The sequence below is a fragment of the Trichechus manatus genome, unplaced genomic scaffold (genome assembly GCF_000243295.1).
Source record: "Trichechus manatus latirostris isolate Lorelei unplaced genomic scaffold, TriManLat1.0 scaffold00053, whole genome shotgun sequence".
NCBI classification, from domain to species: Eukaryota; Metazoa; Chordata; class Mammalia; order Sirenia; family Trichechidae; genus Trichechus; species Trichechus manatus.
In genome coordinates, this window is record NW_004443989.1 from 7,554,106 (window position 1) to 7,578,645 (window position 24,540).

General features: G+C 41.2%; 2 protein-coding genes across 3 annotated transcripts in view; both read right to left on the minus strand.

Annotated features, from left to right (window-relative positions):
- The window catches only part of MBTPS1 (membrane bound transcription factor peptidase, site 1), a 58,873-nt gene extending 54,523 nt beyond the window's left edge, over positions 1–4,350 (minus strand). The window contains exon 1 of the mRNA XM_004377728.2: positions 4,143–4,350. The gene's annotated coding sequence lies outside the window, so the exon portion shown is untranslated. The remainder of the gene's footprint in view (positions 1–4,142) is intronic.
- Positions 4,351–6,037: 1,687 nt separating this feature from the next.
- Positions 6,038–17,588, minus strand: HSDL1 (hydroxysteroid dehydrogenase like 1). Of its 2 annotated transcripts, XM_023732538.1 has the most exons (5): positions 17,479–17,588; positions 14,445–14,676; positions 12,486–12,931; positions 12,042–12,269; positions 6,038–8,963 (listed from the first exon to the last, which is right to left on the minus strand). In XM_023732538.1, the coding sequence occupies exons 2-5, from the start codon at positions 14,662–14,664 to the stop codon at positions 8,865–8,867; spliced, it is 993 nt and encodes a 330-aa protein (XP_023588306.1). In that variant the 5' UTR covers positions 14,665–14,676; positions 17,479–17,588; the 3' UTR covers positions 6,038–8,864. The 2 variants fall into 2 exon arrangements, with proteins under 2 accessions (XP_023588306.1, XP_004377786.1); XM_004377729.2 differs by lacking the exon at positions 17,479–17,588 and having other exon boundaries at positions 14,445–14,911.
- Between the last annotated feature and the right edge of the window lie 6,952 nt (positions 17,589–24,540).

Below are 24,540 nucleotides of genomic sequence, written 5' to 3' on the forward strand. Positions count from 1 at the left end.
TGTTACTTTTATACTTAAATAAAACACATACTTTAATAAACCTTTTAAAATAAATTTCAAAGAAAAAAAATCATATTTTCTGGTAAGACAGTGGGACAAAGATTCAAATATGTAAAGACTTTATTTTTTTGTACACATAACAGCTTAAAAGGAATCTACTTCATGGGAATTGTTTTAAAAAATCCATCTAAAACTACTTTCTTGCCTAAGGAAAAGATACCTTTGAAAACATTAAGCTTTTAGTTAGTTCATTCTAAAAAGGCTTATCATTTGTAGTATCAACTCGTAGGGCCAGGTTTGGGATGTTACTGGGTCCAGTGAGTGTTTCCTGGATTTAATTTCTGTAACTTCTTTATGTAGAAGATTTGGTTTTCTTTCCATACCAAGGTATAGGCATAAAAGATGTATTTCCATAAGTATTGATTTTCCGTAAGTATGACTGCACCTCTAATACAGGTGGAATGAAAAAAAAATTGACATCAAATACTAAACAGCTCAAATTATATATACCAGGAATAACATTTAATGGGATACAAATGTTAAAGGGAAACAAAGTAGAGGAAATGTACTACTTGGGCAAGCAACTGATCTAGCTGACAGCTAATATTCCTTGCAGCTCAGAGACTCTTCTACTTATAATTTGCATAATAAAAGAACATCACTAAGATTATAATTCTGTTACAACTGAAATTATTCCTCTGAATATAATTAAAGAACACAGTTCAGGTGAGGGAAAATGACTTGTATCGGCCAATAAACATCTACTTATGCAGGTAAGCCTCACTTTTTAATAAACTATTTTACTAAAACAGCTCCAGATAAGACTCTGAATTGTGTTTAGACCACAGAAGGGGACTATTCAGTTCAATTAAAAATCTAGCTGCAAAAATACCACTTTGGTATTTTTATTAACATTGTAAATAGGCTAACATTTAAGCTGTGCCAGACCACACTATCTTAAAATAAAGGTGTGTTCTTAAGCATGAATGAACCATTTCTTCCAGCATATTCTGTCTACTAGTAGGTAAAACCCACAAATTACACAGCCTGAAGTAGCAATAGTGCCAAGGTTGAGAACGCTTGAGCCATACTGTCTTGTATTGCCTATTATTTCGCGGATGTTGCCCTTGTCTCCATTTATTGTTTCCTATCCTTTAGTCCTCTAGTGCTGGCTAACCACACGAGGCAGTCCAACCTTAGTACCTTCCTTGTTTTACTTTAAATTATTTTCTTTAACCAAAAACCTAGTTAACAGTTTTCTGCAGCGCCTCAAAGCTGATGAGGCCACAAAGAAGGGCAATTCAACTTAAGTCTCTTTTTAAACTAGTTGCCGTTAAGTTGTCTCAGATTCATGGTGACCCTATGAGTGTCAGAACAGAACTGTGCTCCACAGGGTTTTCAATGGCTGACTTCTTGGAAGCAGATCTCCAGGACTTTCTTCCGAGGAGCCTCTGAGTGGACGCGAACCTCCAACTTTTCCGTTTACAGTCTAGCGCATTAGCCATTCGCACTACCCAGAGACTCAAAGTCTCTTTTTACAACCTTCTTAACCTGCCTCAGGTAGAACACTGAAAGAGAACAATTTGTTTGCAACCCTCTGTACCCTACCCAAATATCAAATAAAAGGTCTATCTTTCCATTCTTAATGTCTGAGGTCACCCAGGCTTGGAGCTGTCAAGTTTTCCCGATAAAAATACAACCATTGTCTCAACTCTCTCCAGGTGCAAACTGGCAAGATGCAAATTGCTCAAAAAGAACCCATTTAAAACACTAATGGAAGCAATGAGTATTTTACCTAAGTCTTCAGCCTTCCTAGTCTTTGTTGAGTTTTTGTGGCTGCCACACAAATAAAAAGTCAGCAGGCAAGTACAGTAAAACCTGTGAAATCCAGAATCTGTGTAAGGCAGAAACCCAGGCGAGAAGGAAAACTCAAATATTTTTCACTAAAACTAGCAATAGAAAAGTGGTAAGACTGCACCCTGTCAAAGGTGGAAAATTTGCAAGACCCAGAAAAACAAGGCAGGACTGTCGAGTTCCAGCTCTCACAGGTTTCACTGTCTTATCTACCACCAAAACTAAAAAACCAAACCTGTTGCCGTCAAGTCAATTCCAAGTCATAGCGACCCTACAGGACAGAGCAGAACCGCCCCGTAGGGTTTCCAAGGAGCAACTGGTGGATCGGAACCGCTGACCTCTTGGTTAGCAGCCAAGCTCTTAACCACTGCACCACCAGGGCTCCTATCAACCACTAGATTCATAGAAAATGGAATCATTGAAGATGTGACTTTGGAGGGAATGCTCAAAACTTCCTGACAACATGAGTTCCCTCTTGATCCACAAAACACTAGGTGCTTAAAGGCTCTGCAAGCACCGGATAAGAATTCCTCTTTTTCCATCTATAGCACCAACTCTTGATTATCAGGAATGCCTGGGGAGTGTCATGGAGAGACCTACTGGGTCCAGGTCCAGCTAGATCTCACGCCTATATCCAATGAACAACTCTGCTGTCATCTGCATCACACACTGGTGCATAAAATAATTTTTTATTTGCAAAAAACACTCTGCATGAATGTATAAACAACACGTAGTATATCCATATAATGGAATATCATTCAGCCATAAAAAAAATGAAGTACTGATACTGGCTACAGAGGGTATGAACCCTGAAAACATTATGCACAGTGAAAGAAGCCAGACACAAAAGACCACATATTCTATGATTCCATCTACATAAAATAGTCAGAAAAGGCAAATCTAGAGAGCAAAATGTAGATTAGTATTTGGCTGGGGCTGGGGGTGGGAACAGGTAGTGACTGCAAATGGGCACCAGAGATATTTTAGGGGTGATGGAAACCTTCTAAAAGTGGATTGTCATGATGGTGATAATCGCACAACTCTCTAAATCTACTACAAATCATTAAATAGTACACTGAAAACACGTGTATTTCATAGTATGTAAATTATACCACAGTAAAACTCTTAACATAAAAAATTAATGTAACAAAAAAGGATTCTGCAGACAAAAAAAAAAAAGTTGGAGGAGGGATAACTACTCTTCTCCAAGCTCCTCATTTTTATACATATGCAAACTGAGACTCAGAAGTGAAAGCCAATTGCTAGCATCATTAAGATTAAAGAACCCATCTCCAGAATTCAATTTTGAGGTCTTAGTCCACTCAACCTCATTTGGAAGTGTCATTCAAAGTTTAAGTAAATACAAATATTTAACTTCACTTGTGTAGACACATAGACCAAGATTCTCAGAGGCCTCTACCTAAAACAAAGAGTAAACATCCTAATAAAAATTATGCTGATGATCTACAACAGTCTTAGGTAGTACAAGCATGACAGGGCAAAGCAAGACTTTAAAATCCTACAGGTTTCAAAGACATTCTAATAGGAAAAACATGCCCACCTGGCCCTCAGGATTCTTAAACTGCATTTTTAAAAATCAGCAGAGCAATGTGTACCGAGATATGGCAGACAATCGCCAGGTTCCAGGACCACGAACTCTGCTACAGGAGTTCATTTTAGACCTGATACCAGCACCTCCTGGCATACCTAGAATTATGGGTGTTTGGAGACTGAGGGCCAGACTAAGGGCATATCATTCCACTAACTGAAAGTTTATATCACAGAAAAAAAATAACGAAACTGAACCATGTACCAGACCGTGTAGACACACAGAAAAGAGCCAGGCAGGGTCCACATCAAGCTGTAAGTCATGGTAGTGTCTGGGGATACGGGGAGGTAAAGGGGACTGTCGCGGTTTTTACGAGAGTGTATTCATGAAGTACTTCGTGCTTATAAACTCATATTTTCAATACATGACCCCAAACGTCCCCACCGCGCCGGGTTGCCTGCTGCATCCCTAAGTCATCGCGATGCCGCTGCCCTGTCGCAGTAGAAGAACTGACTAGGGACCCGAGGCCGCTCCGCGCGTGGCGGCCCGAGCCCCGGCCCGAAGGGCGTCTGCAGCGGCGAGCAGGAGGTCCCGGCCGGCCGGCCCCGCCGCCCCTCACCTCGCGGCCTCCGGTGCGGCCGACACACCTGAGCGCTCGGGAGGCCGTCGGGAGGGGCGGCGGCGGCGGCCTTCGGGCGCAAGCTGACGGTAGCCCACCCGTCGGGAACGACTGACGTACCTGCGGCTGCCTCACGCTCCGGTCCGGCGGGCCCGGGATAACCGAGCCTCTACCGACAGCACGCCTCTGGTCTCCATTCGAGGCTGTTTACTCCCAACTCTCGCGAGACCGCACTACCCGATCGGGAGACTAGCCGCTGGGAGCGCCGGCCTCCGCCGGCCCTGCGTGCCCAGCGTGCTCCGCGCGCCCGGGACCTGCGTGCGCGCTCCGGGCGCCTAGGGGCCGCCCGGCTGGGGCCCGAAGGAGGGGCGACGGTCTCGCGACATTTGTGGCGTGGAGGAGTGGCGGCATGCGGAGGGGCGTGGCCAACTTCCTCGGAGCGGGTGGGAGTTTGTGAGACTCAAGGGTTAAAATGCCCTCGCTGGGGATTCGCTGGGCTTTGGGGCCAGGGATCTCGGAAAGCGGCCCAACTGAGTCATATTTACAGAGGACGACCCTGGTGAAACGGCCCCCTTCGCTCAGAGGTTTGCCAGCATTGGCCAGAAACGTGTTGAATGGTCGTTACTTTAGTGGAAACTTCCTCCGGGCCCCTCTTGGGTGTCTGTATCCAAAGCCAGGCTCATGGCCCTTTCTCCCCAGCCTAGGCATATGAGAATCCCCAACCCCGCTTAACGGCACCTCCCCAAGCACCCAGTCTGTAAGTCTATCCGCCCCCACTTCTTCCTCATCGCCCAACACCAGGAGTACTCACTCCCAGGTGCGGGGCTAAACACCTTTCCACTTCCTCCCCATAATTAAGCGAAACCACAGGCATCACTACCTATGTTACCGTGCGGCCGCTGAGGTGCAGACAAGTGAAGTGGCTGTGAGGATTGCAATTCTGAACAGTCTGACTCCCACTCTAATATGCTAAACCTTCTCCACCCCAAATTCCATCTAGCGAGCTCTTAAAATAGAACCGCAGAATACATTGGTTGAAAGCCTAGAAATCATCCCACCTCAGGCACTTTGTGACCCTGGGCAAGTTGTTTCACCTCTTCATACCTCAGCTTTCTCACTCTGAAATAAAGATACTGATACCTAACTCATTAGGGTGCAGTGAGGGTTAAGTGAAGCATAAAGTGCCTGGCTCCTGCACATGTTCAAAAGTGGTGGGGGGTTAGTATTTAGACCAACTCATATCTGATGCTTAAGACTTTCTCCCCATTCTGAGCTCACATTCGATTTTATGAACTTTCAGAGAATTCTTGATGCTTGTACATTTGTAAATCCTCAAAGTTAAGTGCTTCCTGCTGTCACCATGTAACGTATTTGATCTTAACTGTGTCCTTCTAATTTGGGGTACATTAATTTTGGTCAGGCTTCTTTTAATAGCCCTCAATCACTATGCCAGGGAGCCTTGGTGGTGCAGTGGTTAAGCGTTTGACTGCTAACCAAAAGGTCAGTGGTTCAAACCCACCAGCGACTCCATAGGAGAAAGATGTGGCAGTCTGCTTCCATAAATATGACAGCCTTGGAAACCCTATGGGGCAGTTCTACTGTGTCCTATAGGGTCGTTATGAGTCAGAACCTGACTCAAAGGCAAGGTTTTTTTTTAAATCACTATACCACTGAATTCACAGGTCGACAGTGAGTTGCAAACATAGATGTCATGTGATAGTGAAGCTCCAACGCAGAGAAGAGGATGCTGAGGCCAGCTTCTGAGAATGCCTATAAATCGAAGGTGGCTGGGTATGGCAGAGATAAGTTACTTGGAGATCTACCAAGCAAGACTGAGGGAGCTACAGGATCCTGGTATACAGGTTTTCCACCACTCCAGGGTCTAAAATAACTCTCTAAACTCACTGCTTCATGGACATAAAGCATTCAGTATTCCATGAGAAAAAAAACAAAAACTAAACCTGTTGCCATGGAGTCGAATCCGACTCATAGCCACCCTATAGGACAGAGTAGAACTGCTCCATGGCGTTTCCAAGGAGCGGCTGGTGGATTTGAACTGCCACCTTTTGGTTGGCAATCTGAGCTGTTAATCACTGCACCACCATGGGAAGGTAAATCTTTATTCAAAATTAAATGTTCCTTTAAAGCATAACAGCCAAGACAACAGTGAGACACAGACTGGAATTGGTTTCGGAGGACTCAGTGTCAAGACTGAAGACAAACCACCTAAACCTCTGGTTCCCAAATGTAATTAGATTCTCAGTAATTGGGTTGGAAAAAGGGCTCCTCAAAAGAGTTGTCTCCACCTGATGTCTCCCCTTTTTTCTTCTGACTCTTCCTTGAACCCACTCCACTCTAGCTTCATCTTCTCCACTTGACTGAAATGGCTCAATGCCAAATTCAGTGATCAAAGTCAGCAGTCATCTTACTCAACGTATCAGGAAAATGAGATCAAGAAAATGACTTAGTTTCAAAAGACATACTGGAGACATTGTTACATACAATTTTCTTGCTGAATTATCAGCTGTTAATGAATTACTACCACAGGTAGTCAAAGGTTAATTTTTGGTAACTTTTTATAATTGTTTGTCAGTAAGGGGGAAATGTATCTCTTATTCCAAACAACCAATTTACAAACACTTGGAGAAAAACCTCTTCCAAAAGAAGCAAAAGCAACTGCTTTTATTTTTAAATTCTCAGTTTACAGATTAAGTTTCAAAGGTTCTTATTTCCCACATCCTCAGTGGGAAACCCCATCCACAAACTGTGGTGCAACTAAGGCTCTCAAATGAGCTCTGGAGAAAAAAAGAAAGAAGTACTTTATGAAGGATAGAAAACCTAAGGAAGAGTCTTGGTTTTGATCTTTCACTAAAGCGATGGACAAGCTTATACTACATTTGCACCAACTGGCATATCTACCTATATCCTGCTAAGCGGAGAATTCAAAAACATCACTGACATGGTTTACTTAGTCTCATCACATAACAATGATTCACTACCTAATTTATAAATATAAGACAACACGGCACCACACAACTTTAGATACAATTATCAGACAATATTTTTACATAAAGTTGCAGCTTCATATCACACACATCAAGTAGAGTTCAGGTCAATGTGGCATGAGGTTAAATTTTTTCTAGACTTAATGATCATAAATTAATTTTAAGTGAGGGAAAATACCAAATGTGACAAAATAAAGGTTTCCAAGGTAACTCCATCAAAACATTCAGTGTTACATAAAATCTCCAGTTCATAATTTTTCACATCTTATCCTCTTCTGTCATCAAGACATAGTCTATCAGTGGATGAGCTTCTGGATTTAACCACTGCTCTTCTGAGTCCAAGACATGGGTGAAAATACTGCAGGCCATGTCACTGACAAAACTGTGTGTATCACATAAAAGTGAGCTTAGGCCTACTTATAATGGAATATCATCTCACAAGAAAACGATTCCATAAATCTGACTTTCAATGAATTTACTAGCTTCTGCATCAGTGTCACAATATCAACTCTGAATTTTAAATATGCACATATTGTCATATTCATATTGTGATTTACAGTTTTCAAAGCACTAGGTATGTGGTCCTTAAAAATATCTGGCTTTATAAGACTTGAACAAAAAAAAAAAACAACAAAATAACATTTCACAGTAGGTTTCAATGCTAACCCACACTGTAGGGGTTTGTGCATAATTATCTTCACACCAATAAAAGTATTCACTATAATGCATAAATTCATTACACGAATCAAGAATGGGCTTCTAACATATTATTTCAACAGCTATAATACATGATTATCACAGACATAATTTATGCATATTTTAACTAGTATTCCACAAATACTTGATGTTTGTAACAATAACGCTACTGGACTGGAATAAGAAGACATAGAAAGTGTATGGAAACCAGAGACAGAAAGCTCTAGAGGGCTACATTTCAGCTACAAAATGGAACACAGACTGATCAATCACTACTTGCCCACAATAGTTATCTGTATAAATCAAGACGGGACTCAGAGTCATCCAGTACACGTCCAAATCAAGGAATGAGTTATTGTCATAGGAGATTAAAATGAAAACCAGAATGTGCTAAGTAATATTACACAGGGCAAATCAACAGCACAGGATTGGGTAGGTTTGCTTAGTATGAAAAGGAATAATCTAGATTTTTAATACCCCGTAAGGTTACACATTAAGCCAGCTTGACATGAAAACTTTTTTGAAGTAATTTATCCATAAATAAAATTGCTCATAGACACACATACTCATCTCTGATGAAACCTCAGTAGAAGAGCAGCACTTTCATATACAAACAACTAAAGCTATGCAATGTAATACACACTATGTTCACTGCTAATAATACCAGCAATCTTAGTTATAAAGTAACACATTTAAACACTCTTTCCTGATGAACATTTGAAAACCAATACTGCAATTCAGCTAATGAAACAGGTATTTACCTTAAAAAAATCTGAAATTACAAGAGCTGACAAGTCATATTTTAAGTATATTTCAATTTCAGATTGCCTTGGTTCAGAGAGCAGCATAAATCACACAACTCTTGCATAGCTTAGGGGAAAAAAGCATCGAAATTTAGGTTTCTCCAATTAGTTCCTACACGACAGTTGTTATTTGCTCTGTGCCGTTCAAGTGTCCCTTGAGGTTTTCCCCACAGTATTCTCTAAAAGTATCATGTTTGCTTTGCAAATGATGACTCAACAGAATGCTAAATAACCAGAAATAATAGAAAATATATGAGATGAATTAACCGTATTCTTCCAAATGTCAGAATACCATAGGTTCCCGTAAGTTGGTGAAACTTCTAAACGATCATCCAGGTTCATGCTTTGCAGGATAAGGCCTCCTTACGTAATGAGCGGTTGAGAATGTTTGCTCCCCACACCCAGAGCCACTCAGGCATATACTGTGCAAAAAGAAACTAAAAATGAAAGAGAAAGAGGGTTAGAAGGTTAGACCTCAAAGCCATCAACACTGAAGTGCTAAGATCAGCCTATGATTTAATCCATCACATATCCACAGATCACATTAAACACAACAAAGGAAAAAGTGCTTCGGGACTACTGTACTGAGCACCTAGTCTTGCATAAGACTGTACTCCTAGACTCTATGGGGAATAGAATAGAAACATGATCACCACTCAGCCCTTTCTCCAATGAGGCTGGACAGACCTACACATAGAATACAATCCCATTGTTGCTTAATGTGATACGAATAGTACGTTCATTACAAAATCATTCCAGAAAAAAAGGCAGTTGATATAGATAGATGCATAAATAGATGCAAACATGGTTAGTACTGGATGAGGAAACTGGGGTTTGAGGAGCAAGATGGAGCTAAGTTAAACAAGAGAACTTAGACACCAAGACACAAGATACCAGAGGCCCAGTATTTGGTCAGGAGCCATGGGTAACTCCCTAGGGAAATAAAAGGTTTCTTTAAAACTCGTTGCTGATGAGTTGATTCCAACTCATAGCGACCCTATAGGACAGAGCAGAACTGCCCCCAAAGGGTTTCCAAGGCTGTAAATCTTCACGGAAATAGACTACCACATCTTTCTCCCACAGAGCAGGTGGTGGGTTCGAACTGGCAACCTACTGATTAGCAGCCAAGCGCTTAACCACTGCACCACCAGGGCTCCTTAAGGTTTCTTTTGACCCCTTTAAAGAGCCAAGGGAAAATACCTGGATTCTGCTCCTTGGAGCCTGTGCCCTAAACAAATCATTCCAAATCCAAGGAGATCTAAGCAGCTTCCGGTCCCTGGGGAGGAATCTGCAGGCAGGCTACACTAAACCACTAGACGGTCAGATTCCCTTCAAAGTGAAATTCCTGACATATTGTTTCAGTGCTTATGTAGTGTGTGGAAAGGAGCCCTTCAAATTAGCACATGAAAAACTCTCATTTTTTCTCCCAAAACCTGATTCTTCCTCTTATGCTACCTATCTGAGTAAATAACACCACTGAGTTTCTGAAGCCATAAACCTGAGAATATTTTGTGCTGCTTCTTCCTCTTTAACCCATCTACCTCCTCTGCATTCAACCCTCCTCTTCAATCTACCACCATATCTGGCAAAAAATAAACTATCATTCTTATTTAATTCCTAATGTGGAAGACTAATTGGAATGAACACAGAATAAAACTTCATGCAGTATGTTTGACATATCAAACTCCATCAACAGTAAATTTCTTATAGGCAAGAGATTGAAAGAGGATTAAAATCTTGACATAATTTAGATTGGCAAAATTCAACCTGGGAAAAATGCATTCAGGAGAAATGATGACTACAAAAGAAAAATCACAGTGGCAAAGGCAATCAGAGAAATCTACTATGGATGAAATAGCAAATGATGAATCAAATCTTTGTTGTAAAATTGAAAAAAAAAGGACAACACTGAAAGTAATTTGAGTAAAATGAAAATAGAAAACATTGAAACAGTTTAACAGCTCTGAATAGAAAACTACTCTGGGAATTAAATTGGCTTGACAGAACTTCTGGGCAGAAAAAATACGTTCTCAAGAAAAGCTCATCAATGTGAACAAAGTCCAATTGTGATTAAAATACCGGTGTGTATAAACAGTGTTAAAATAGCAAAGATGTCACTTTGAGGACTAAGGTGCACCTGACGCAAGCCAAGCCATGGTATTTTCAATCACCTCATATGCATGCGAAAGCTGGACAATGACTAAGAAAAACCAAAGAAGAATTGATGCATCTGACTTACGGTGTTGGTGAAGAATACTGAATATACAATGGACTGCCAGAAGAATGAACAAACCTATCTTTGAAGAACTACAGCCAGAATGCTCCTTAGACGTGAGGATGGTGAGACTTTGTCTGACTGACTTTGAACATGTTATCAGGAGGGACCGGTCCCTCAAGAAGGATATCATGCTTGGTAAAGTAGAGGGTCAGTGAAAAAGAGGAAGACCCTCAATGAGATGGACTGACACAGTGCCTGCAACAATGGGCTCAAACATAGCAACGATTGTGAGGACGGTGCAAGACCAGACAGTGTTTCATTCTGCTGTACATGGGGTCACTACGAGTCGGAACTGACTCACTAGCACCTAACAACAACAATAAACAGTCAAAGCATCTACCGAATCTAAAGCCTATCCTCATTACATCTTCATTTCTAAGGGAACTCCCAACAGTCAGCAGCATCTAAGACTACTGTTTAGGTTTCTCTGCTTTTCTCAAGTAACTAAGAACCTGGAAATGGCCACTTAAATAAAACTTTCTTCTTCAGCAAACTTTTTGCCACATCCTTTGATAAAAGTAAAAATTAACTGTTGACTCACTTATCTATTTATGTGGTGGTTGTAAATCTAATAATCTTTACGTAAATAGTCCCAAAAATATGCATTTAGTAATTAAGAAAACACTACATATTAAAGAAAAAAAATTTTAAACAGGGCACATCTATATACTATGCCAGATAAAGAAATACAAGTCTATTATAATAAATCCCCATATTCTCTACCTAAGAATCAAAAATGTTTCTCTTTAAAACACTACAGACTCAAATCTTTGTCATGCCGGAACAACACACTTTTAAAAAAATTCTATGCTTCTTGAACAAGAGAATTCAAGAATATCCTGAGATGTTATCTGACATAATGGTTATGTACAATAAAGGCCTATTTTATGTTTCATGTTGTTCAGATTGCACTATTGACTTAGAGGTACCCCTTCAAACATTACTAGAATCTTTCTTCCTTTGAAATTCCCATATAAATATGTAATAGTTTTATACTGCTACCGCTCAGACTTACATTAAAGCAGCATATTTCATCTTTTAGGTGTCATACAGATTGAACATTTGAATATTCTTAATAATTCCACAAAAGAAAATTCAGTGACTTAACCAAAATCATCAAGAATCACATTTTACAATTCTCAGCTTTCAGCATTGGGCTTCATCAAATTCCTATGTATCATTTATAAAGGTTTGGGATGCATTAACCTCATTACGAGAGCTGAGAGCACAGCATTACCTGAATGGAATGGGACCAGTATCCTGTGGTCCTTTTTGAAATTCCAAGGGTAGAAACAGCATGATGTGCGTATACTTTGGGTGAAGGCACTAACCACGGGCATTTGTGCAGAAAGCTGCTGTGAGCAGACATGTTGGTAGCTACATAGAATGGGATCAGACTTTGTACAAAGATGCCTTTAGAAGCATATTCATACTGTAACGCTCTGCTGAAGTGATCTAAATAAGCCTGTTAAAACAGAGGGGGGGAAAAGGCTTACTTTAGTTTTCAGGAAAATGAAAGAATATCCAGGAAAAAAAAAAGACTTGGTTACTATAATTTCAGGAAAAAATACAGTATAAGTAAAAAATGGTTGCTGACAAAGTACTCAACAAATCTGACCAAACAGCTATAATAAATTATCTAATGCATTATACTTTCTCTTTCTAGTAATTAATACATTACCTTAGAGGCAGAAAATGCGGCCAGCTGGGGAGTTGGTTTGCAGCAGGAGCCGGAAGAGATAGTGACGATAGCACCTTTCTTTCTCTCCACCATTCCTGGTAATACTATATGGACCATCAAACTAGCTGCAGCGATGTTTACGTTAATGATGTCCCAGAGTTTGTCCTCAGAGACCTGAGTAAAATACTGGGGGTAGGGGTAGAACACACCTACATTATTTACCAAGATACCAATGTCTTTGTCTTGCAGGGCTTCTCGAATTGGGACATAGATCTCACGGCCATTGCTGAAGTCCGCAACTATAATATCAGTTTCCACTTTGTAAGTGTCAGCTATGTCTTTAGCAACAACTTGCAACTTCTCTTTGTTCCGACTGATTAGGACAATATTGAGACCACGGCTTGCTAGCTCTTCAGCATAGGCTTTTCCAATCCCATTGGTTGCACCTATAATGCAAAGGGGAAAGTGAGCACACTCGTTTCATGGGGAGACTTTTAAAATAGATTTGAATTTCAAATTCTCATGGAATCCAGACTTTCTGGAGTCATGGAGGCTGGATAAACCCCTAAAACTATCACCCTGAGATACTCTTTAAACCTTAAACCAAAAATATCCTCTGAAGTCTTCTTAAAACCAAACAACATTTTAGCTTAACCAGTGAAGAATGTCTGCCTTGAGCATTGTGCTCTTTCAAGATCTATCTATATGGGATCAAACTGACAACAGCAACTCGAAAGATTAGATAGGAAACTCAGGGAGCAGTGAGTTTATGTTAATGGGGGAGGAACTCAGAAAAGGAGGGTGAGAATGCACAACTCAAAGAATGTAATCAATATCACTGAATGGTACAAGTAGAAATTGCTGAACTGGTATATGTTCTGCTGCGTATATTCTAGACAACAACAAAAATAAATTATTTTTAAAAAATGGATCTGAAATATGCCATTTCCATGTTTAATCAGAGAAAAATGCACACTCGAAATAAAAGGAGTTCTAGTATTTACCAGTCAAGTACAACAATGTTGAGCCAATAAGATGAATGATAAAAACCAGTTGCCAACAAGTTGCTTTCAACTCATGGCGACCCCACGTGTGTCAGAATAGAACTGTGCTCCACAGGGTTTTCAATGACTGATTTTCCAGAAGTAGACTGCCAGGTCTTTCTCCTGAGGCACCTATGGGTAGACTGGAACCTCTAAACTTTGATTAGCAGCTGAGCACATTAACCATTCACACCACCCAGGGACTGATACATGCTAGTTAAATGCACTCCCATGCTGGCTGAATGGACACAGGAAATCCAGGGTGGAAAGGAGAAGTGTCCTGTTACAGTATAGGGAGAGCAACTGGGGTCACATAACAATGTGTGTATAAATTTTTGTATGAGACACTAACTTGAATTGTAAACTTTCACTTAAAGCACAATAAAAAATAAAAATAAAAAACGCTCTTCCAGACACCCTGACAGACAACAGATGAAGAGCTATTTTACATTTACCAAGTTGGTATGACACACAATAGGGAATTGTTTTCAAACTTGTATCTGGAGTGAATGTGTACCAGGAGGTACTTTTTCTAGAAAACAATCATAGCTTAAAATGATATAAAATAGGTGAAGCATTTCTGAAAATGGTGATGGTGTCCAAGGACAATTTCAGAACAGGGAGCAAAAAAGAAAAGCAGGGGGTTGGAAGGTGGGGCTAGAGTAGGACTGTGAATAGGAGAGGGCAGAGTAAGAAGAACAGTCATGAGGAAAATTCTTCCTAAGATGAGCGCAGTAAACAACGTGAACATAACCATAACAGGTGTACTAAATTTTATTATTAAATCACCACGTTATTAAATCATCACATTAAATTCAAAAGCTCTTTCAATAATGCATAGGACTCAAAATATAACTTGAACAGAAAAGATGATTTTGACTTTAAATCAGGCAAGAATTACAATCTCCCTTCTTACCACTGACGACCGCCCATCTTCCGTACTGCTTGATCAGATCCACTCTGCTCACCAGGCGAGGGATAAAATGTAGCCTGACCAGGCTGTAAAAGTCACAGATGACGGTGATGCTCTTTCTGGCTGTATACCAGGCTCCAACCAAAGCTAAGGCTTCCATATAGCAATTGCAAGACCTGGCAATCTCCCTATACAACAGGTAGAAGCTGTCCACAGCAGCCATGGTGATGGCAACCTGAAGGGAAGGAGAGGTCTTCTTTGGTTAGTTAAGTTAAATGAACATGCAGAGTTTGAGTTAAGGAAGGCATCAAGGGACATTTGATCTGGACAATTCTGAATCCAATAATAGTAACTTTTCAAATGCATGTAGTTTATGGATCCAAATCAAAAAACACCAAACCCATAACCATCAAGTCAATTCCAACTTACAATGACCCTATAAGACAGAGTAGAACTGCCCCACAGGGTTTCCAAGGCTGCAATCTTTACAGAAGCAGACTGCCACATCTTTCTCCTGCAGACCGGCTGGTGGATTTGAATCACCAACCTTTCGGTTAGCAGTTAAGCACTTAACCACTGCAACACCAAGGCTACTCAGCCTATGGATCCAGTCAATTTATTATCATATTAGTTAGGAGCTATAGCTCATAAACCACTTTTCTTCCAAGGAGATTAATCAACATAACTACCAAGAGTTACCAAATTCCTACTAAGATCCAAAAAATAGTAAATTATATGCACTAGTATGTCTCAGGAGTCTCAGGGTGGCGCAAACGGTTAAGTGCTCCGCTGCTAACTGAAAGGTCAGTAGTTGGAACCCACCTAGTGGCTCTGCAAGAGAAAATACCTGGCAATCTGCTCCCATAAAAATTACAGCCTAGATGAAATAAGTCAATCACAAAAGGACAAATATTGTATGAGACCTCTATTGTAAAAACCCATGAAAAAGTTCACACACAAAATGTAACAATCTTTGTTGGTTACCAGGGATGGGAGGGGTGGAGGAGGAAATACTAAATAGGCAATAGATAAGTGGTATCTTGCGCGAAGGGTGAGACAGTACACAATACAGGGGAAACCAGCACAACTTGTACAAGGAAAGGTCATGGAAGCTCCACAGACACATCCAAACTCCCTGAGGGACTGAATTGCTCGGTGGAGGGCTGTGGGGACCATGGTCTCGGGGAACATCTAGCTTAATTGGCGTAACACAGTTTATAAAGACAATGTTCTACATTCTACCATTCTACGTTCTACTTTGTCTGGGGTCTTAAAAGCCTGTGAGCAGCCATCTAAGATACTTCATTGGTCTCATCCCTTCGGGAGCAAGGGAGAATGAAGGGAACACGATACAAGGAAAAGATTAGTCCAAAGGACTAATGGACCACAGCTACCAAGGCCTCCACCAGACTGAGTCCAGTACAGCGAAATGGTGCCCGGCTACCACCGACTGCTCTGACCAGGATCACAACAGAGGGTTCTGGACAGAGCTGGAGAAGGATGTAGAACATAATTCTAACTCACAAAAAAAAAAGACCAGATTTACTGGCCTAAAGGAGACTGGAGAAACCCCGAGAGTATGGCCCCCAGACACCCTTTTAGCTCAGTGGTGAAGTCATCTCCGATGTTCACCGTTCAGGCTGGGAGTGGACAGCACCATAAAACCAAACGGGACTAATGAGGCACAGCAGTCCAGGGACAAGGGCCAGAAGGCAGAAGGGGAAAAGGAAGCTGGTGATAGGGAACCCAAGGTTGAGTAAGAATAGTGTTGATGTGTTGTAAGGTTGTTAACCACTGTCATAGGGCAACATGTGTACTAACTGTTAAATGATAAACTATTTTGTTCTGTAAGCCTTCATCTAAAGTGAGAATAGCAGTACAATAGGAAGAGCGTAGTCGATGTCACTGAACTGTGCATGTAGAAATTTTTGAAATGGTGTATCCTTGGCTACGTATATTTTCACCAAAAAAAAAAAGGTCGAGAAGGGAGAGGGTTGATATGTTGTGGGGTTGTTAACCAATGTCATAAAACAATATGTGTACTACTCTTTCATGAGGAAAAAAAAAAATTATAGCCTAGAAAATCCTCTGGGGCAGTTCTACCCTGTTACATGGGATCACTATAAGCCAGAATCGAATTGACGGCACGCAACAACAATAAAACATACCTTACAGAGTGATCGCACACTGATGGGAAGCTGTGTAAAGCGAACATCTTCCCCGTTAAACATTTCTTCCCCCAAGAATTTAAACACTGTGTAGTAAAAACCCTAGCAACATGTTAAGTGGCCATCCAAGGCACAGGAATTGGTCTCTACTCATCTGGAGCAACACAGGAAGAAAGAGCGTTAGGAACAGGAGGCGGATATGGAATATGTAGTTAACTGTCTCCATGAACAACTGCCTCCTTGGCCATGAGACTAGAAGAACTAGATGGTGCCTGGCTACGATTACTGAATATTTTGATCAAAGATTCTATAGAAGAACTCTGATCAAAAGGGGGAAACTACAAAAGAGAATTTCAAATTCTCGCAGACTCCAGGACGTCTTGGAGCCATGAAGGTTGGATGAACCCCTGAAACTACTGCCCTGAGATAATCTTTAAACCTTAAACCAAAAATATTTCCTCAAGTCTTCTTAAAACCAAACAATAGTTTAGCTTAACTAGTAAAAAAGGCTTGCCTTGAGCATTAAACTCTTTTAAGAACTATCTATATGGGATCAAAGTTACAACAGCAACTCAAAAGATTAGATAGGAAACTTAGGGGGCAGTGAATTTATGTTAATGGGTGAGGAACAACTTAGAAAAGGCAGGTGAGAATGGTTCCACAACCCAAAGAATGTAATGAATGTCACTGAATTATACATGTAGAAACAGTTAAATTGGAGTATGTTTTGCTGTATATATTCTCAACAACAACAAACTAAAAATAATTTAAAAAAAAAATTAAAAACCCTAGCAACAGGTAACTGACTACAAAGGGGTTGCCCAGTTTTTCCTGCTCTGAGTCACTGTCTACCCTTGGTTTTCTCTCACCTTGTCTCTGCCAGCCCCGCGTCTGCAGGAGTCTGCTGCTCTTTCTCTTACAGCCAATCTGTAAACAAAGACCAACAAGAAGCACAGTTCTTTCTTTTCACTTGTAGCTCAGCTGGGAAAACTATATAGAATTAAGATAAAACCTTTTAAAAATTAAGAAAACAAAACTGGCTAGCACTACTGAACATTTTGATCAAAGATTCTACAGAAAAATCCTGATCAAACGGGGAAAATGCAGAACAGAATTTCAAATTCCCACGGAATCCAGATTTTTCTGGAGCCATGGAGACTGGATGAACCCCTGAAACTAATCAATGTAACTGAACTGTCATGCAGAAAGTGCTGAATTGGTATGTTTTGCTCTTTATAGTCTCAACAACAACAAAATAATTATTGTATTTTTTATTGTTGTAGTTTAAATGAAGTTTACATTTCAAGTTAGTCTCCCTAACAAAAATTTATACATAGTTATGTGACCCTAATTGCTCTCCCCTTACTGTGTGTGACAGCACACTCATCTTCTCCACCCAATTCCCCATGTCCATTCAACCAGCTCCTAACCCTCTCTGCCTTCCCATCTCACCTCCGGACAGAGGCTGCCTGTTTAGTCTCTTGTATCTACTTGAACTAAGAGGCACACTCCTCACAAGTTATCACTTTATGTCCCACTGTCCAGTCCAATCCCTGTCTGAAGAGTTGGCCTCAGAAATTGTTTTAGTTCTGGGCTGATAGAGAATCTGGGGGCCATGATTTCCGGGGTTCCTCCAGTCTCAGTCAGACCATTAAGTCTCGTCTTCTTACTAGAATTTGAGTTCTGCACCCCACCTTTCTCCTGCTCCATCTGGGACTCTCTGTTGTGTTCCCTGTCAGGGCAGTCATTGGTGGTAGCCAGGCACCATCTAGTTTTTCTGGTCTCAGGCTAATGAAGTCGCTGGTTTATGTGGCCCTTTCTGTCTCTTGGGTTAATACCTTCTTTGTGTCTTTTGTGTTCTTCACTCTCCTTTACTCCAGGGGGTTGGGACCAATTGATGCATCTTAGATGGCCGCTTGCAAGGTTTTAAGACCCCAGATGCCACTCACCAAGGTAGGATGCAGAACATTTTCTTAATAAGTTTTGTTATGCCAATTAACCTAGAAATCCCCTGAAAGCATGGTCCCCAGACCTCTACCCCTGCTACTCTGTCCCTCAGAAGTGTTTGACTGTATTCAGGAAACTTCTTAGCTTTGGTTTAGTTCAGTTGTGCTGACTTCCCCTGTATGATGTGCTGTCTTTCCCTTCGCCTAAGATAATACTTGTCTACTACCTAGTTAGTGAATAACTCTCACCCTCCCTCCCTACCCTTGTAACCATCAAAGAATGTTGTCTTCTGTGTTTAAAGCTTTTTTTGAGTTCTTGTAATAGGGGTCTCATACGGTATTTGTCCTTCTGTGACTGACTAAATTCACTCAGCATAATGCCCTCCAAATTCCTCCATGTTATACGATGTTTCACGGCTTCATCGTTGTTCTTTATCGTTGCATAGTATTCCGTTGTGTGGATATACCATAATTTATTTATCCATTCGTCTGCTGATGGGCACCTAGGTTGCTTCCATCTTTTTGCTATTGTGAACAGTGCTGCAATGAACATGGGTGTACATGTATCTATTCGAGTGATGGCTCTTATTTCTCTAGGATATTCCAAGGAGTGGGACAGCTGGATCGTATGGTACTTCTATTTCTAGCTTTTTAAGGGAAGCACCAAATTGATTTCTAAAGTGGTTGTACCATTTTACATTCCCACCAACAGTGTATAAGTGTTCCAGTCTCTCCACAACCTCTCCAACATTTATTATTTTGTGTTTTTTGGATTAATACTAGTTATCCTTGTTGGGGTGAGATGATATCTCATTGTAGTTTTGATCTGCATTTCTCTAATAGCTAATCATCCTGACCATTTCTTCATGTGTCTGTTAGCCACCTGAACATCTTCTCTGGCAAAGTGCCTGTTCATATCCTTTGCCCATTTTTTAATTGAGTTAGTCTTTTTGTTGTTGCAGTTTTGCAGTATCTTGTAGATTTTAGAGATCAGACGCTGATCGGATTTGTCTCAGCCAAAATTTTTTTCCCAGTCTGTAGGTTGTCTTTTTACTCTTTTGGTGAAGTATTTTGATGAGCATAAGTGTTTGATTTTTAGGAGCTCCCAGTTATCTAGTCTCTCTTCTGGTGCTTGTGCATTGTTACTTATGGTTCGTATTCTGTTTATGCCATGTATAGGGCTCCTAGCGTTGTCCCTATTTTTTCTTCCATGATCTTTATCGTTTTTGATTTCATATTTAAGTCTTTGGTCCATTTTGAGTTAGTTTTTGTGCATGGTGTGAGGTATGGGTCTTCTTTCAGTTTTTTGCAGATGGCTGTCCAGTTATGCCAGCACCATCTGTTAAAGAGACTGTCTTTTCCCCAATTAATGGACTTTGGGCCTTTGTCAAATATCAGCTGCTCATAGGTGGATGAATTTATGTCTGGATTCTCAATTCTGTTCCATTGGTCTATGTATCTGTTGTTATATCAGTACCAGGCGGTTCTGACTACTGTGATGGTATAATAGGTTCTAAAATCATATAGTGTGAGGCCTCCCACTTTGTTCTTCTTCTTGAGTAATGCTTTACTTATTCGGGGCCTCTTTCCTTTTCATATGAAGTTGGTGATTTGTTTCTCCATCTCATTAAAAAATGCCTTTGGAATTTGGACTGGGATTGCATTGTATCTGTAGATTGCTTTGGGTAGAACCGACATTTTCACAATGTTGAGTCTTCCTATCCATGAGCAAGGTATATTTTTCCACTTATGCAGGTCTCTTTTGGTTTCTTGCAGTAGTGTCTTGTAGTTCCATTGTACAGGTCTTTTACGTGTCTGGTAAACTTATTTTTAAGTATTTTATCTTCTTGGGGACTATAGTAAATGGTATTAAATTATTTTTAAAAAGTTAAGAAAACACAAAACTTCTTCTGCAGGGAATCCCTATCTAGGCAGCAAAGTATTCACCAAAGACAAAAGAGCTTTGTCTCAGAATACAAAAGACACAGATCAGTGTGTGTTTGGTCCAAGTCCCCGCCTCCCTCAAGATTCAGCTGGTAGGTGTTCCCTTTTTCCTGCCCCTTCTTTTCTTTAGGAAGATTTCATCACATGGAACAAAATCCATCCAAGTTAGCTTAGAGAAACGGGGTGAACTGCAAAGATACCAGCAACCTTTAGGGAGCCCAACCCCAGGAGACAGGCAGGGCAGGTGGGACAGGACAGCAGCCACCTAGCCATGATCTTGACTTTCCTCTCACTGGCATCTGCCTGGGGTTTCATCTTGGCCACTCTCCCTTTCTCTCTCGCTCTCTCTCTGCAAATCACCCTCCTCAGCTCCACCTGTGGAATACACTTGAACTTCCAACACCATTTTAGCCTGTCTTGGCATCTCTACTACAGATCCTGGTAGATTCTGGCTGGCCCATCTCAGCTCAGGTACCACTACGTGTCTAATCAGGTGGAGTGTAGGTGCAGGGAGGAAGGTGCCATAGGTTTTGGGGCGGTGCCTTCAAGGCTGTGAGTGGGGCAGATGCTACAGGAATGAGGAAATGAGAGGACTCTCTAGTAAACCTGCACCCTCTCCTTCCACCATATGCACTGCATTAAAATTGTGTTCTTTTTTTTAACACTGCCTACTGGCGGAACTCCTCTAGAGCAGAGGCCAATCTTACTCCCCTGTTTCTTCAGCACCTCCCACAGCTCCTGGCACAGAGAAGGAGCTCCGTGAATGCTGGATTGAGCTACATTAGCCAGTCTCTCACTGCAGCTCACATGCCGAGTATGTCCTATCTCGCTTTCAGTCTTCACACAGCAGGAATCATCTGACTCCCCCACTCAGGTGTGGGACACCTACACACAGTCCTCTGATCCTCGATGGCAAGAAAAGCCATGGGGATACAACCCTCTAGGGCCCTACTGCTCAGCCCAGCAGAGAGGGTCACCGAGTGCAGAGCTGACGAAGAGCAGTGGTGTCAGGCAGCTTCAACTCCATCTTGGCCCAGTTCCTCAATTCCACCCCTCAGCTGCCCAGTCGTCATCTTGTCAGCAGGAATGCACTATGAAATGTCAACATTACAGTTCTACCATAGACAAGTACCCTAAATGTATAATATCATGGCTAATCAGAGGAGGACTGATGGGACAGAGGCCTGGTCCTCAGCTTGATGTATGGAAATGTGATTTTACCTTTCCTCAGAGGCAACTAAAGATGGAGGGATCCAAGCTGCACTAACCAAACTCACAGAAGACCGATAAATCAAAGACTGATTTATTTATGTGTGTTGTTATTGTTGTTAGATGCTGTCTTAGTCATCTAGTGCTGCTATAACAGAAAAACCACAAGTGGATGGCTTTAACAAGAGAAGTTTATTCTCTCACAGTCCAGTAGGCTACAAGTCCAAATTCAGGGCGTCAGCTCCAGAGGAAACGCTTTCTGTCATCTCTAGAGGAAGGTCCGTATCAACAATCTTCCCTTGGTCTGGGAGCTTCGCTGCACGTGAACCTCAGGTTCAGAGGACGTGCTCTGCTCCTGGCACTGCTTTCTTGGTTGTACGAGGTTCCCATGTGTCTCTGCTTGCTTCTCTCTTTTATATCTCAAAAGAGATTGGCTTAAGACACAGTCCAATCTTGTACACCTCATCAGTGTAACTGCCGCTAATCCATCTTATTAGATCATAGCGATTGAATTTACAACACATAAGAAAATCACATCAGATTACAAAATGGTATACAATCACACAATACTGAGAATCATGACCCAGCCAAATTGATACACACATTTTGAGGGGGAAATAATTCAATCCATGACAGATGCCTTCGAGTTAGTTCTGACTCACAGTGACTCCATGCGCAACAGAAAGAAACACTGCCTGGTTCTGTACCATTCTCACAATCATTGCTATGTTTGAGTCCATTGTTACAGCCACTGTGCCAATCCATCTCACTGAGGGTCTTCCTCTTTTTTGCTGACCGTCTACTTTACCAAGCATGATGTTCTTTTCCAAGGAACAGTCCCTCCTGATAACATGTCCAAAGCAAGCAAGATGAACTCTCGCCATCCTTACTTCTAGGGAGCATTCTGGCTGTACTTCTTCCAAGATAGATTTGTTCGTTCTTCTGGCAGTCTATGGAATATTCAATATTCTTCACTAACACCATAATTCAAACGCATCAATTCTTCTTCAGTTTTCCTTATTCACTGTCCAGCTTTCACATGCATATGAGGTGACTGAAAATACCATGGCTAGGGTCAGGTGCACCTTAGTCCTGAAAGTGACATCTTTGCTTTTTAACACTTTAAAGAGGTCTTTTTTAGCTTTTTAACGTTAAAATTCTTTTTTTACCAGATTTTTATTTTTTATTTTTTGATGGCGTGTGCCTTCAGTATTAGAATGTATGCTTACTAATTGAGTGTGTTTAAATTTTTGGTTGGTAATACTGGTTTTGAGAAACATGATCTGGTAATACAAGCCACTAATTAAGGCGAGTGGCACGGTAGCACAACTAATCTGTGGTATGACAATATACCAACAAGAACTAAATAAGAGAATTTACTGCAAGTGCCTTTCCATTAGGTTGGAAACCCTGGTGGCATAGTGATTAAGAGCTCAGGCGGCTAATCAAAAGGTCGGCAGTTCAAACCCACCAGGCACTCCTTGGAAATCCTATGGGGCAATTCTACTCTGTCCCATACACTCGCTATGAGTTGGAATCAACTCCACAGCCACAGGTTTGGTTTTGTTTCTTCATTAGGTTACATGGGGAACCTCTGGTTTTCCAAATATGATACAGAATAACCAAAACAAAACCATCAGGGCTCCCTAACTATCACACAGGAAAGCCATAATTATGCTTGCAAGCTTTATCTCACAGAAGTAAAGGAAAAAAAGGCAAAAGTTTATAAATCTAACAAATTCAGGAAGTATCACCCAATAGAATGCTCAACCTACATAACAATGAGGCTCCAACTCAGGTCTGCTAATCTTAACGCATTTCAAAAAGGACCCACCTTGACCCTAAATGCAGAACTGGAATAATGTACTACTTTTGAGGTCCAGAGGCACAAAAAGTGGCTGGTATACAGCTAAACCAAAAGTAATTAAAGAGTTAAAGAGGTCTTTTCTTTACTATTCATGAACAGTGTGATTGTTAAGGTTGTGTGTTAACTTGGTTCAGCCATGATTCTCAGTGGTTTGGCAGTTATGCTGTAGTTTGGCAGTCGTACAGGGATGTGATTAACTCCATGATAAGATTTGATATAATGTGATCACCTCTGTGATTGTATCTGCTGTGAGTAACCAATCAGTTGAAAGGGAGTTTCCTTGGGGGTGTGGCCTGCATCCAATATAAGTGTACTTTCTGGCAATGCTCATGGGCTTTTGCTCTAACTGAATTCTACAGCTGGCTCCTGTTCATCTGACCTCCGGTTCTTGGGACTTGAGCTAGCAGCCTGCTGATCTTGGGATCTGTCAGTCTTTGCAGCCTGTGTGCCAGAGCCCTGCTGTCTGACTTACTGATCTTGGGTTCACCAGCCTGTGGCTACGTGAATCAGGAGAAGCCTCCTGCCTGACCCACATTCCAGCCTCTACAACCACGTGAGCCATTTCCTTGAAATAAATCTCTGTCTATATATATTTATATACTTTACTGGTTTTACTTCTCTAGAAAACCCAGCCTAAGACACATAGTAAAAAAAAAAAACCCCAAGAAGCTTAAGTGTGCATGGTCACTGGTCTGTAGGAAAGTCTACATGGGAGTCTATGTGGAAAACCAAACTACTAAATAGCAGTGAAGGCACCCTGATGGTACTACGGTTAAGTGCTCAGCTGCTAACTGAAAGGCTGGTGGTTCGAACCCACCTAGCATCTCTGTGGGAGGAAGACCTAGTGATCTGCTCCCATGAAGATTACAGCATATAAAACTCTATGGGGTAGTTCTACTCCATCCCATGGGGTCGTTATGAGTCAAAAATTACTTGACAGCACCTAAAAACAACAAAACAGCAAT